The 15196-nt window shown below is 30.7% G+C and overlaps 1 protein-coding gene across 4 annotated transcripts in view; it reads left to right on the top strand.

Annotated features, from left to right (window-relative positions):
• The window catches only part of Golgin97 (Golgin 97), a 99345-nt gene that overhangs the window by 17830 nt on the left and 66319 nt on the right, over positions 1–15196 (top strand). For all 4 annotated transcript variants that reach the window (XM_075355656.1, XM_075355657.1, XM_075355658.1 and 1 more), the window contains 2 exons: positions 5959–6215; positions 14083–14311. In XM_075355656.1, coding sequence (XP_075211771.1) covers positions 5964–6215; positions 14083–14311 — 481 coding nt within the window. In that variant the 5' untranslated portion in view covers positions 5959–5963. The remainder of the gene's footprint in view (positions 1–5958; positions 6216–14082; positions 14312–15196) is intronic.

Here is a 15196-nt window from a genome sequence, read left to right as displayed (position 1 = left end):
TTTATGCAAAATGTATTGTTCTCAGTACTGTTATTATAATAAAGAGCTTAAAATAAAATATTATTATTAATAAAAATTACAATAAAAAAAAGTTTTGAAGTATTTAAATTGTAAAATAATTAATTCATAATGTGTCTTAGATAGGCAACCAAGAATAATGTATTGAGGTTGAAATAAAATTAAAATTGTTTTAAATTTGTTCTCCTACTGATTACTACTGGTGTTTGGTTAACAAAAGAAAGGAGTTAGTTAATTGGTTAGTTAGTCTGTGATGCATGGAAAGTACCTGATGTAGTTTCAGAGTTGCTTTCTCCATGATTAATGATCATTATGTAACCAATGCCTGTGATGAACAGAGTGATGTCACTAATAAAACAACGTAACTTATATTTGGTGGAGTTGGCATCGTGATATGCAGTTGTGTATTTGGCTCAGTAACCAAAGTGGGAAACCACTTTTCTCATCTTCTTGTAAGTTTGTCACCAGAAGAGTTTTGAAATGGCTATTATTTTCAAGAACAACTTATTTATTTCACATCACTAAACCATTGCAGTTAACACAGTTAATATACATAAGGTGACTCCAAATAGCTTGGGAGATGATTCTGTAGCCAAAAATAAGAAAGAAATTCATATAAAGATTGACAAAAAATGATTCGTTAGCGAGTTTCAGCTCGTAAAACATATAGCTCTGCTTCCTCTGTGAAATTAAACCGACTAAAATTCTTGGGAATAATTTGGTGCTTTCTTATGGTTTTTGATCTAATAAATGATAAAAGTGGTCCCAAACCTCTGTCTCACTTAGGTTTTAAGAAAAATGGGGTAAAACACATGAAGGTTTTGTTGGAAAATACATTTTTTTAGGTTTGGAATAAAATAATTTTGTTAATTTGCCAATAAACAAATAAAAATTTCATGTTAACTTTGTAGAGAATTTAATACTAAGAAAAATTGATGTAAATAACATCTTTTAAATTTAAATACAAATTTGTCTGGTGGAGTTAAATTTCACCAGTGCTAAGTAGGGGATAAAAAAGATTTCCATCTTAAAGTTAAGAAAAACTTCAAATCTACTCAATACAACAATGGTTGCATGTGAAAAAAGGTTTTACATGTTTAGCATATGACAAGCCCCATATTACAATTCCAGCAACATTTTGGTCATCCCTTGCTGTAAAGGTTGGTCGTATCAAAAATTGTTTCAGACAAAAGTTTTAGGTAATGTTTAGGTGACTAATGACCATTTTAAAAAGATTCGAAATGGTGCATATTAAGGAGGTATGATTTTTTTTTGTCTTCAAAAGCTGATTTTTTTTCCACCCTCCTGGGCCATGGTTGATGATATCAAAAAACTTTACTTATATAAGTTTTAGGCCCTTATCCAAAGAAGAGTAGAAACTTTAACAAATTCGGTATTTTACTTAATAAGAAAGTTATAGCGATATTTTGTTTTTTTGAAAAAAAAAAAAGCCTCCATTTCAATTCCCATGGCCCAATTTTGCCTATTAATGAACTCAACGGAGATTTTGGGTTGTTATATTTTATGTATCAATTTGAAAGTGATTGACCCAAAATTATGGAAGTTTTCGTGTCCACAAGAAAGTGTATATATAAACTTTTGAACCGACAGTGGTTTTGGGGTCCGGGGGTTTGGGAAATGTGAAGATATGTCAAAATTTTCCAGAAGTCAAATCTTGGTACCCATTACAATAGGTAGCTTTCTTATGAAATCTACCTAAAAACAAAATGCAGAACTGGATTGAAAAAGTGATAGATTTTGAACAAAATAATTTTCATCAGTGTTTGAATAATATAATGTAATTGAAAACAAATAGAAAACTTATCCATAACAGAAAAAATGAATAAAAAATAGATTTAAAGTAATGAAAATGATTTTGGTTTTGTTTTTTTTTGTTTTATTTTTTAAAATGATTAAATATCAAAATGGGTACGTGATGAAGTGCCAACATTTCTTCAAAGCAGTTGCTCAATGTGGCTGCCATTCTGTTTAATGCATAGTTTAGCTCAGTAAATCCATGCTAGCCGGGCATATTTAATAGCATTATTATTGCTAATAATAGCTCCAACTTCCATTATATGATGTTTCAATTCTTCTTGTGTGAGCGGAATAGACTTAACGACTTCATGCAACCCCAAACAAAAAAGTGCTGGTGTGAGATCAGGAGATCGAGGTGGCCATTTTACTGGTCTGTTTCGCGACCAATCCATTGCTTACTAAATGATTATTTTAAATGATTCATCACATCATGACACTAGTGGGCAGGTGCACCATCATTGAAAAACTACATCTCCATTCTATCTGCAAGTGGTATGTCTTCCAAGAGTTCCATAAGATTTGTTTGTAAAAAATGCAAGTACCACTCTCCATTGAACCTTGGCAGTAAGAAAAATATGGCCTATGAGATTATGACCAAGAGACCACACACACACACAAAAGAAAAAAAGTATGTTGGAAATGACTTGTAGCAATCTCATGGGGATTTTCTTTTGCGTAAGTGCATTTCGATAATTTACAATGCCATTTCTTGTAAAACAGGATTAATTAGTAATTAGAATATTACTTAAGAAATCTGGGTGATGTTCACATTTTCTAATTGAACATCGACAGAATTTTATGTGTTTATCAAATCAGGTGGTAATAATTCTTGTACATGTGTTGTATGTATGGGTATAATTGTTGCTCCTGTAACGTTCACCATACACTATTACAAAACATGAAAGCAATGTAACAACCTTCGGTGCTTGAGATGGGAGATAATTATACTACATTCAATATTGCTGCGTCAGCGTTGGAATTTCTCATAAAGTGTCACAACCATCGAATTGTTGTGATTTAAGCACAACTGTTTCCCGAACTCGCCTCTCCAAAGCCTCAAATGCTTTAGAATCCAGTACTCTTTGATCTGGATAATTTTCCTGTTATTCACTCAGCAGCCTATACATTTTTACAAAACAAATTTGGGATATCATCCATTGTGAATGACTGGCTGAATAATAACAGCACAAACACTGCTCAAATAATATTCAAACCAGTGTTTGTTGGTGGTTGAGTTTCAGTTAAACACACATCTGAGGAATGTACAACACTACACTTCATTTACATGCATACATATCATCCTCTGAAGTGTCTTACAGTGGTTCCAAAGGCTAAACAGAAAAAGGAAAAAATGTCAAGACACTAAACTTGATTGTTGATCCATTGTTATTTCCAACCTATTAAAAAATTAAAATGCTTAATATGTTTTAGAAGGCATCGTTCAGATTTATTATTATAATTCTTAACATTTGTTTGTAAACTGTTTTGTTTAAAATCGTACCATTTTTCTGTAAACTGTACTATTTATAATCGTATCATTTTTCTGATCCAGTTTGTGAGTTTTGTTTTTTTTTATTAAAGTTTAACTTCTCACATTTGGTAAATTTTAATAGATGTTATTTACATCAATTTTCTCAGAATTAAATTCTCTACAAAGTTAAGTAGAAATTCTTTATTGGTAAATTAAAGTTATTTTATTCCAAAACTTAAAAAGTGTATTTTCTGACAAAATGTTTTCATGTTTTACCCAGTTTTTCTTAAAACCTAAGCGAGATAGAGGTCTGGGTCCACTTTTATTCAAACTCTTATATTTAAAACCATAAGGAAGTAACAAATTTACCTCAAGAATTTTAGTACGGTTTAATTTCATGGAAAGAGCAGCAAGCAGGTCTAAATGTATCGTGAGCCGAAAATCACTAACAAGCAGTTTTCTGAACTATGTTTTTATAAACATTTTTTTTTCCGTTTTTTGCTATAGAATCATCTCCTGAAAGATTGCCGTGCAATTTGGAATCACTCTGTCTATACTTTCATGCATTCAGGAATAAAAATGGTCATAGAATGGGAATGTGTTTCTAATGTATTTTTATCTGCGCTGAAGCCTGAATATACAACATGTATATATTTCTTTCAGTTGTAGATAGGGCAATAATATTGTAGTATATGACCAGTTCTTATTGCTAGTTGTTAATACCAGGATGTATACAATTACTTGTATTTCCTAACTAGTTAATATTTCTTGAAATGATTTCAATTTTTTTGTTTATAACCGTTTAGTTAACAATTGTACTGCAGTGAAAGTGATTCTTTTATTAGTCATCCATATTAGGGCCTAACAACTAATTATTATTTTCGATATCTGCAATAATTCTTTTAAGTTGTAAATTTATCATCTTTGAATCTTTTCCCCTTTTGTACAATTAGAATGAAGCTGATGCTTTTGTTTGACATAAAACCATACAGATCCTTAGACTGGGTTCAGTTTCTATTTGGTATATGAGATGACATAAATTGTATAAGCATGCAAAATGCAGTTACCAAAAAGGTGTTGTATGTAGATGACCTGACATGTGATAAAAGTTACTCCAAAATTCTCAAGATAACAAGCATCCTTACCAAGCTTACTAAGGAAAATAAGAAGTGAAGTGGTTTCATGTGATTTCTTAAATATTAATTAATTAATTGGTTGTTTATTTTTGACATTGAATATTGTAGTAGATAGCCATTGCAGATTTAGTAATATAATATAGCTTCTACTAATCATATCTATAAATTAATATCTTGTTAACCAAGCATTAGCATTGTAATCTAAAATCTTTTATCAAATATTTTGCCGAACTGAGGAAAGGGTATTAATATTTGGAGCAATTTTGAGATGTTTCTTCTGTTACTTATGTAACACTTGTCATTATTCAACACTGGACTGTATAGTTATAGTTACACAAAACAGACTAATGGATTCTTTTGTCATATCTGTAACATAGTACAAATTTTATTTCCATTAGAATGAATGCTACGCAATGCATATTTTTTGGATTTTTATAAGTCAATTGGTTTAGTAGCTAGCATGTTGATTTGTATGTCAGCTGCGCTCAGATTCAATTTCTTGAATTTTTTGTCTTGTTATTTCATCCTTCTCATCATCAATATTTATATATATATATAGAAAGAAAATTAAAGAAAAGTAATATTAAAAATGTACAGGCGTTTAAATTTTAGTGTGTTTCGCTATGTTGTAATTAAAGATTATTTGATTTTCTTTACACATTTACATTTTAACTATTTTACTGGAATTTTTTTAAACTTTGAATAAACTTCTATTTATCTAATTTTATAACCTTAAGTTGTTATTTATTTATTCATTAATTAATTTAAGATTTCTACAACCACTTAAACCAGATTATAGTTATCTATGATAATAGATCATGTTTTTAGTGTGCGAAAAGTGTTAAGCTTAATCAGGATTTGAATCCTGCACCTTCTGAATTTAAGACTAGAGATGTGACTGCAGCGGTTGGTAGTGTTGTGCAGTGCATAATCATGAAATTGCTTATTAACATAAAAAAAAGGAAATTGTTTCATAAACCTTCTAAAACAATATTTTCCAAATTACTGTAAATGACTGCTTTAGTTATTGCAGATAATAGTCAAAAATTCAAGTATACTGTTCGTTTTTCCAATTTTAATTTATTTTCACGACTCGTTATCTTAAGTAAATGTTTTTTAATAATAGTGCAGTTAGTTTTTATTGTAAATGAATAAGGTTTCTTTTTGTTACTCTCTTTTGTACTTTCATGTCGGTTGGAAATTTAGATATTTAGGATTTATTTTTTTAGAAGTGTGCGCGCGTGTGTGTGTAGTTTTGTTTAAGTTTTAATTAATAAATATATGGATAGTGTAAAGCAACAGTGTCTTCGAAATCTTGGGGAAGAAATTATTCAGAGAAAAAAAATTAAAAATTGTTAGTGGTTTACTAATAAGGTTTTTAACTTATTGTGCTGCATTTATTTAGGCTTCAGAAATTGTTTTGTATATCTTACTCCTAATTCTTGTTCAGAATTATGTATTTTGAAATTGTATAGCTTACCAAGGTGGCAATATTTTAATAAAATTGTTTTGCAGGAATCATGTTTAATAATATGAAAAATAAGATTCGGGAGAAAACGGGAAGTGATTTACCCAAATTCTCACTTGGTCAAATTCAACAAAAGTTAGGAAGACATTCTCGTCAAGGTTCTGAAACTAGTTTAAGCAGTGTTGCTCTTGATGAAGAAGGTCCTCCACCTTTACCATCACCTCCAGAAACTGTTCCTGAGGATCCACCGCCTCCTGCTGTTCTTCAGCCAGATAACAATGAGTTAACATTGGCTGATGGAAAGGTAAATTTATAAATAATTTTACACGTGGTATATTTCTAATTTTTATTAATTTACTTTAAAAGCCTTTGTTATTTTACAATAAGTTCTAGTATATGGCATCTTTGCAATTAATTCAGCTTGAGAGGACAAGACCCATCCTTATACATCTTGTATATTATTTTATTTTGTAAGGTATCACTGTCATTACAACAATGTACATTGTATTTTGAGTTTTCTATGAAAATGGAAATTTTCAAATATAAAAAATAATACTAAGTTATCAGAATTATAGGGATAAATCACTTACAGAAACCTGCATCATGACAGAACATTCTGTAATGACTTATGTAAATCTTACCTTAAAAGATATTAGCAATTTGTATATTTAGAAACCAGAATTTCAAATTACAAATTTAATTACAGTTGTAATTTTATATTTAAATCATTATTGTTAATGCTAGATTATTTGCAACATACATTAACAGTATTTTATTACTCAGAATATTTTTATATATAATATATTACATGCAAAGTTTCTGGTAAGACACAAACTTGATAGTTAATATTTTCTCTTAAATATCTCTCTTAATCGCCCAGTTGTAATTACATATGAAAGATGCATTTTATAGTATGAAAAATGTCAACGTTTGATTGAGGTTTGAACCCAAAATCTCCGGATGAAAGGTAGGCACTAGCAGTACCACTCTGTCATGGAGATTAGTGAGTGATATTACTGTAATATTGACTATTATATTATAACAGAGTAGAGAATATTATAATATTAAAAAAATCGATCAATCACTCTTTGCCGAAATTGAACACTTTACCGGTTTCACATTGCTGTTGCTTTAAAATTTGAAATATTAACAGTCCTTTGCAGAATAGTTGTCTGAAAAAGACAAAGACATACCAATTGTATTTGATAGTTAATAATTTTTATTTACAGTTATTTTTGATGAGAGTTAGATTTCTTATTTTTTGAAAGCATGACTTTAACATTTATTACTTCTTTTAAATACTTGTTCTTTTATTTTATAATACAAGCTTGAAGCTTGTTAATCGGAAAATGAAATTAATATTACACAGTGTATGAAAAGATGTGTATGAAAACAGTGTATGAAAACCTTACTGGAATACCCAAAACCTTCCAGATTAAAGATACATGCATTAACATTCCACCGTGAAGTCTACTTTTAATATTGTTTTGAAGCATTCTCTTGGTTTTTCTTAATTATTTGCCCTTCGTGGATTTTTTTGAAGGGACTATATATTTTCTTTTTACTATTATATCACTAAATATGCCTGTGAAGATACATTACTTATCCTGATTGTGTTAGTAATTTGTTGATTAGCATTAATAATTATAACAAATTTACTGTGATGAAAAGTAATAATTGCACACTATAGAACATGTTAATAGAAACTGCATTCTTTAAAATCTTAAATCCCTCTGTAAAACTGCATTTTTGTTAAAAATATGATATTAAGCTATACATGCAATGTAAATATTTAATGTTTATTCACTGGTCACTTAAGTTTTAATTACCTGGCTTAATCTTTAGTTCATAATTTTTACCAATTGCATTTTATTAGGATTTTGATTAAAAATTCTTCTTGTTTTTCATGATCAAGTCTCTCTAATATCTTTCACATTACTCATTCACAAAATAAACTTAAATGTTGTGCAATTGATGACTTTACCTGAGAAAAGTGTAGCAATTTCTGTCACTGTTATTATTTTTGAATTGTTTTTTCCATTACTGAAAGAAAGTTTTTAACATCTTGAAATATGTAATAATCTGTTGGTTTAAAGTTCTGTTTTTTCCTTCTCTTTGCTTTCAGTAATCTTTTAGTCAGTTCTGATTCTGATAATATGCTATGTCTGTGATTATTTTTTTCTTTTTATAAAATAAAATAATTTGTATTTAGGAATATAAAGTAGAAAAATGTTTGTTTATGCAACTAAAATTATTGAACTTTACATTATGCATAAGCTTTAATATATTCTGGTCATTTCAAGATAATATTATGCACATTCAGAGTTGCTATCAGGTGATTAACATTATTTTGATGTGTACACATGTTTTTTTGTTTTTTTTTTGTATTGTTATGTTAACTTTCACTGTACTAATTTGCATTTGATAAATATTTAAAGTTTTTACTGTGGTGTTTTCTTTATTAATAAATGTCAGTTTTGTTTCAAGAAATGTTGAAATGAATAAATAATTTAAAATGTTTACTATTTAAGTTTATTTTCTGTATTTTCTTTGTTCATTGTGTGTATTTTACTTTGCTTTTAATTTTTTAACTTTTCTTAATGTATTTTGTTTAAAATGAGCCATGAGTCTAGTTTGCTGCGTAAGTAATGGTGTGTTGGTGTAACATAACTTAAAATTTCTTATTTTATTAACAATTATTTGATTTATTAAATTTTCAGCTTGCTATGAAAATATTTGAAAACATGCTTAGCATATTATTGTTTGTTTGGTTTTATATTGTGCAAGATTATTCTGTGTTGCTACATAATTATGTTAAATTAATTAAAGGGATGGTTAAGTAAGAATGGTAATTAAGTATGGCATAAGAAATATATATATGCTAGTAAAATTGCACTATACACATTCTTCAGGAGCCAGCCAGATAACATTTATTATTGAACAACTGAATACCATAAGGCTATTTGATATTGTTTATAAAATTTAGCAAGCTGTAATTAAAATCATTCTTTTTTTAATATTAGGTTTATTTTATTTTTGTGTGCTATGTTATACATTTTACAAAAAATAATTATTACTTGTAATTATTTTTAAAAAATTACTATCGTAATTACCTATTACTTGTAATTGTATAATTTAAACTAGTTACAAACATTATTGCATTTTTTTTTTGGCTTCAGTCATTTGACTGGTATGATGCAGCTCTCCAAGATTCCCTATCTAGTGATAGTCGTTTCATTTCAGTATACCCTCTACATCCTACATCCCTAACAATTTGTTTTACATATTCCAAACGTGGCCTGCCTACACAATTTTTCCCTTCTACCTGTCCTTCCAATATTAAAGCGACTATTCCAGGATGCCTTAGTATGTGGCCTATAAGTCTGTCTCTTCTTTTAACTATATTTTTCCAAATGCTTCTTTCTTCATCTATTTGCCGCAATACCTCTTCATTTGTCACTTTATCCACCCATCTGGTTTTTAACATTCTCCTACAGCACCACATTTCAAAAGCTTCTAATCTTTTCTTCTCAGATACTCCGCTTGTCCAAGTTTCACTTCCATATAAAGCGACAATCCAAACATACACTTCCAAAAATCTTTTCCTGACATTTAAATTAATTTTTGATGTAAACATATTATATTTCTTACTGAAGGCTCGTTTAGCTTGTGCTAATCGGCCTTTTATATCGTTCCTGCTTCGTCCATCTTTAGTAATTCTACCTCCCAAATTACAAAATTCTTCTACCTCCATAATCTTTTCTCCTCCTATTTTCACATTCAGTGGTCCATCTTTGTTATTTCTACTACATTTCATTACTTTAGTTTTGTTCTTGTTTATTTTCATGCGATAGTTCTTGCGTAGGACTTCATCTATGCCGTTCATTGTTTCTTCTAAATCCTTTTTACTCTCGGCTAGAATTACTATATCATCAGCAAATCGTAGCATCTTTATCTTTTCACCTTGTACTGTTACTCCGAATCTAAATTGTTCTTCAACATCATTAACTGCTAGTTCCATGTAAAGATTAAAAAGTAACGGAGATAGGGAACATCCTTGTCAGACTCCCTTTCTTATTACGGCTTTTTTCTTATGTTCTTCAATTGTTACTGTTGCTGTTTGGTTCCGGTTCATGTTACTAATTGTTCTTCTATCTCTGTATTTGAACCCTAATTTTTTTAAAATGCTGAACATTATATTCCAGTCTACGTTATCGAATGCCTTTTCTAGGTCTATAAACCAAGTATGATGGTTTGTTTTTCTTTAATCTTCCTTCTACTATTAATCTGAGGCCTAAAATTGCTTCCCTTGTCCCTATACTTTTCCTCTTCTCTCAGTATACTCTTCCACTCTCCTCTCAATTCTTCTGTATAGAATTCTAGTTAAGATTTTTGATGCATGACTAGTTAAACTAATTGTTTTGTATTCTTCACATTTATCTGCCCCTGTTTTCTTTGGTATCATTACTATAACACTTTTTTTGAAGTCTGACGGAAATTCCCCTTTTTCATAAATATTACACACCAGTTTGTATAATCTATCAATCGCTTCCTCACCTGCACCATGTTCACCAATGTTCATTTCTCTTTCCACTTCTGAACACTTTTCTTTAATCCACTCTTCTTTCGCCAGTTTGCACTTCCTGTTTATAGCATTTCTTAATTGCCGATAGTTCCTTTTACTTTCTTCATCACTATCATTCTTATATTTTCTACGTTCATCCATCAGCTGCAATATATCATCTGAAACCCAAGGTTTTCTACCAGTTCTCTTTATTCAGCCTAAGTTTGCTTCTGCTGATTTAAGAATTTCCTTTTTAACATTCTTCCATTCTTCTTCTACATTTTCTACCTTATCTTTTTTACTCACACCTCTTGCGATGTCCTCCTCAAAAATTTTCTTTACCTCCTCTTCCTCAAGCTTCTCTAAATTCCACCGATTCATGTGACACCTTTTCTTCAGGTTTTTAAACCCCAATCTACATTTCATTATCACCAAATTATGGTTGCTATCAATGTCTGCTCCAGGGTAAGTTTTGCAGTCAACGAGTTGATTTCTAAATCTTTGCTTAACCATGATATAATCTATCTGATACCTTGCAGTATCGCCTGGCTTTTTCCAAGTGTATATTCTTCTATTATGATTTTTAAATTGGGTGTTGGCAATTACTAAATTATACTTCGTGCAAAACTCTATAAGTCGGTCCCCTCTTTCATTCCTTTTGCCCAGCCCGTATTCACCCACTATATTTCCTTCCTTGCCTTTTCCAATGCTTGCATTCCAATCTCCAACTATTATTAAATTTTCATCTCCTTTTACGTGTTTAATTGCTTCATCAATTTCTTCATATACACACTACCTCATCATCATCATGGGCGCTTGTAGGCATATAGACGTTAACAATCGTTTTCGGTTTAGGTTTTGATTTTATCCTTATTACAATGATTCTATCGCTATGCGTCTTGAAATACTCCACTCTCCTCCCTATTTTCTTGTTCATCACGAAACCTACTCCTACCTGCCCATTATTTGATGCTGAGTTAATTACTCTAAAATCACCTGACCAAAAGTCGCCTTCCTCTTCCCACCGAACCTCACTAATTCCTACTATATCCACATTCACCATATCCATTTCCCTTTTTAAGTTGTCTAGCCTACCAATCTTATTCAAGCTTCTAACATTCCACGCTCCGACTTGTAGAATGTTTTTTTTAGTTTTCTGGTGACCCCTTCCTTAGTAGTCCCCACCCGGAGATCCGAACGGGGGACTATTTTACCTCCGGTATATTTTACCAAGGAAGGCGCCTCCATTATTTCTATGTGAAAATGCACAGAGCCACATTTTCTTGGAAAAAAAAAACAGCTGTAGTTTTCCATTGCTTTCACCTGCGCAGTATTCAGAAGACTGAGTGATGTTGATATTGCCGTTTAAGTCATTGTGACTCACGCCCCTAACAACTACTGAAAGAGCTGCTGCCCTCTTTCAGGAATAATTTCTTAGTCTGGCTCTCAACAGATACGATATGGTTGCACCTTCGGTCCAGCTACTCTGTATCCCTGAACACTCAAGCCCCCTCACCAACGGCAAGGTCTCATGATTCATAGAGGGGGCATTATTTGCATATCAAGTGATAACGTTTGGGATAAGATTTGAAAAACAGGTTTATAGAGTGTTATCAAAGCTCATAATATACCAAGAATTGCACCAAATATATGCATATAAAGATACAGTAATATAAATGCAATTAACAAACCAAAAACCATTCTTAAAAAACAGCAGAGCAAAAATATCAAGAGAAAAAATACCATAATCAACTAATACAGTATATGATACAGGGTGATTCAAAGGAACGGGAAATTTTGAAAGTTGTGTTGGTAGCCGTGGACAATTGGTACCACTTGATAAGTGGCGCCAGCCTCTCTAACCTAACCTGCCATTTAGTTGTCATGGATCCTTGGAGTGGTGCGCAACGTGCATTTACTATCAAAGCGTTTTACAAAAACAATGACAGTGTGGAGGGAGCGCATAGAGAATTTCGCCGTCATTTTAATCTGGGATGGCACGACCGTGTTCCATCAGTACATGCAATTAAAACATGGATATCTAATTTTGAGGAAACCGGTTCGGCAATGAAAAAGAAACCTCCAGGCCGTGAGCGAACCGTCCGTACACCACAGAATGTTCAAGCTTTACAAGATGCTGTCACACGAAGTCCACATCGGTCAATCCGTCGTCTCTCAGCATCTTTACAATCGCATAGTTCAAATGTTCAAAGAATGCTAGTGAAGGACTTGCAATTCCATCCATACAAGTTGCAGATCGTCCAGGAACTGAAACCGAACGATGCAGTTGTGCGAGCACAATTCTGTAATGTAATGCTTCAGAAGATAAATGATAACGAAGAGTTTGTTGACGAACTGTGGACGAAGCGCATTTCCACTTTAGTGGATTTGTTAACAAGCAAAATTTTCAGATACTGGGCACAAGAAAATCCTATGCAGCTACACCAGCTTCCGTTGCACAGCCAGAAAGTGACCGTGTGGTGTGCAATGTCATCTTACGGTGTTAGAGGCCCTTATTTTTTGAGGATGACAACGGTCTTGCGATTACAGTGACGTCGGCTCGTTACGTAGTCATGCTTGAAACCTTTGTCCTGCTACAACGGAAGAACTGAAGGCAAAGATCCGAGAAGCAATTGCGGAAATTCCAGTTGAGATGTTACGTTAAACCATGAACAATTTAACGAAGAGACTTTGTGAGTGTTTACGTAGAAGAGGAGTTCACCTGGAAGATTTCATCTTTAAAAAATAAACTAAAATGTATGTATCCTAAATGGCAACATTTGTACAATTACATGAAATAAAATTCATTTTCTAAAAAAAATTTTTCATTAACGTTATTTAATTTGAAAATTTCCTGTTTCTTTGAATCACTCTGTATAAAAATAAAATAAATTACTGAAACTCATACTATAGAAACGGATTAAATTTAATTTGGATCTTATATTGTACGTATGAAGAAAAAAGCCAAATTCAAAAAATTAAACCCTCTTTTTGGCCTGTAACAGTCACGCCAAATCCTTAGAAAATGGATTAATAAAAAATAAGTCTATTCCTAAGTTTTATTTTAATTTACTTTTTTCCAAAAGAATCAGATGTCTTGATTCTCAGACAAGCTGATAAGAGAATAAACATGGCTAACAAAACAAATATTTTCATTATTTGATGTTATTAAATTTGAATGTTGGGTATTTATTATATAAAAAAGATAAAAATATTGGCAAAAAAAAATCTGGTATAAAGGACATGATATAATACATTTATTGATTATAAAAATGCATGACAAGCTATGATTAAAAATATTCAAGAAGAATGGAGAATAACTTTGTTTCATTTTGGAAATCTCTATGCGAGATAATTCCAGAATTCCAATTTTTTTGTATTAAAAATCATATACTGTATAGATTCACAAAAGTGGATTGAATGCCACTTTATGAAATCACTTTTAAAATACTTAATGAGGTGCATTAATTGCAGTTTCCAAAAAATTCTAAAAATTATATAACCATTCAGCTGTTTTATGTTATGTAAAAATTACTTAGATGAATTCACAGTTGCTAATTTGTATGTACTATTATTATTAAGTTGTATTTTTTACTTTTTATTTTAGAGTTTGACACCGAAAGATTTGGCTAGATTAGCTAAAAGGGAAGATGAATGGAGAAGCAGATTGGAAAAGCGAGATGCAGAATGGAATAAAAGATTACAGAAACGTGAGGGAGAACTTACAAAATTATTGGAAGATAAAGAAAAAGAGTGGAGGAAACAGGAACAAGCACTTACTGAAGATCTTTTACGTTCTACTAGAGAATTAAAAGATGCATTAAAAGTAACTGAAGGTGTGTAATTATTACTTGTGTATATTTTTAAACAATACAAAATACTGCTCTGTGTATTACTATGAGTGTAGACGGCTAGTTGGTGTGATAATAACTGGAAAAATGTTTTCATAAAATTACATAATCTATGTAGAATAAAATTTACGTTAATAATCCACATAAAAAGTTCTTAATAAATTTTTTTTTAGCAGGCTGAGCTTAATTTTTTGGGTACTTATTAGAAAGATGACAAGCACTCAAATTCAACAATCTTGGCATGTGTTTGTTGTTCTGATCGTAATTATAAAAAAAGTGTCACAAGTAAAGTTTAGGTCAAACTTAAGGTTAAAGTTAGGTTAGGTAACTGACGATTCTGTGTACTGAACTTTGTATAACACAATATAACCTAATATTCGCTTCGTTTGTTAAACTCATCTAATTAATCCTAAATATTAAATTGGGAAATTTAAAATGTAAACGCAAGAGAATATTGATATAAATTCAAAACATTACCCTTTTTTGCTATAGGAATATGTAATTTTTTTATTTTTTATTTTAAAATCTTTGTAAGTTAACAACTAATAAAGTAAAACGTTTTTTTTTTATATTTATAAAATTATTTATATCAGCGCTGTGAACACAATATATACCAAGATTATTGACTTCTGATTGCACGTCATTTTTACAAATAATTAAAGTTTTTTGGACTTTATAGGTATTTTTAACTAACTGCATATAGATTGTAAAAAAAACATTTCAATTACTATAAAATCTTTTATACGATTAAAGTCTATTTCTTTACAAGTGACTAGATTAGTTTTATTATGTTTTGACTGGTAATTTTAAAGTAGGTTAGTTTTCATAAATTAGTAAAAAATATTTTTTGAAAACATATTGGTGTTTTAA

This window comes from Lycorma delicatula, chromosome 2 (genome assembly GCF_047948215.1).
Source record: "Lycorma delicatula isolate Av1 chromosome 2, ASM4794821v1, whole genome shotgun sequence".
NCBI classification, from domain to species: domain Eukaryota; kingdom Metazoa; phylum Arthropoda; class Insecta; order Hemiptera; family Fulgoridae; genus Lycorma; species Lycorma delicatula.
The sequence above is the reverse complement of the archived record's forward strand: the minus strand, read 5'-3'. Positions and strand labels throughout refer to the sequence as shown.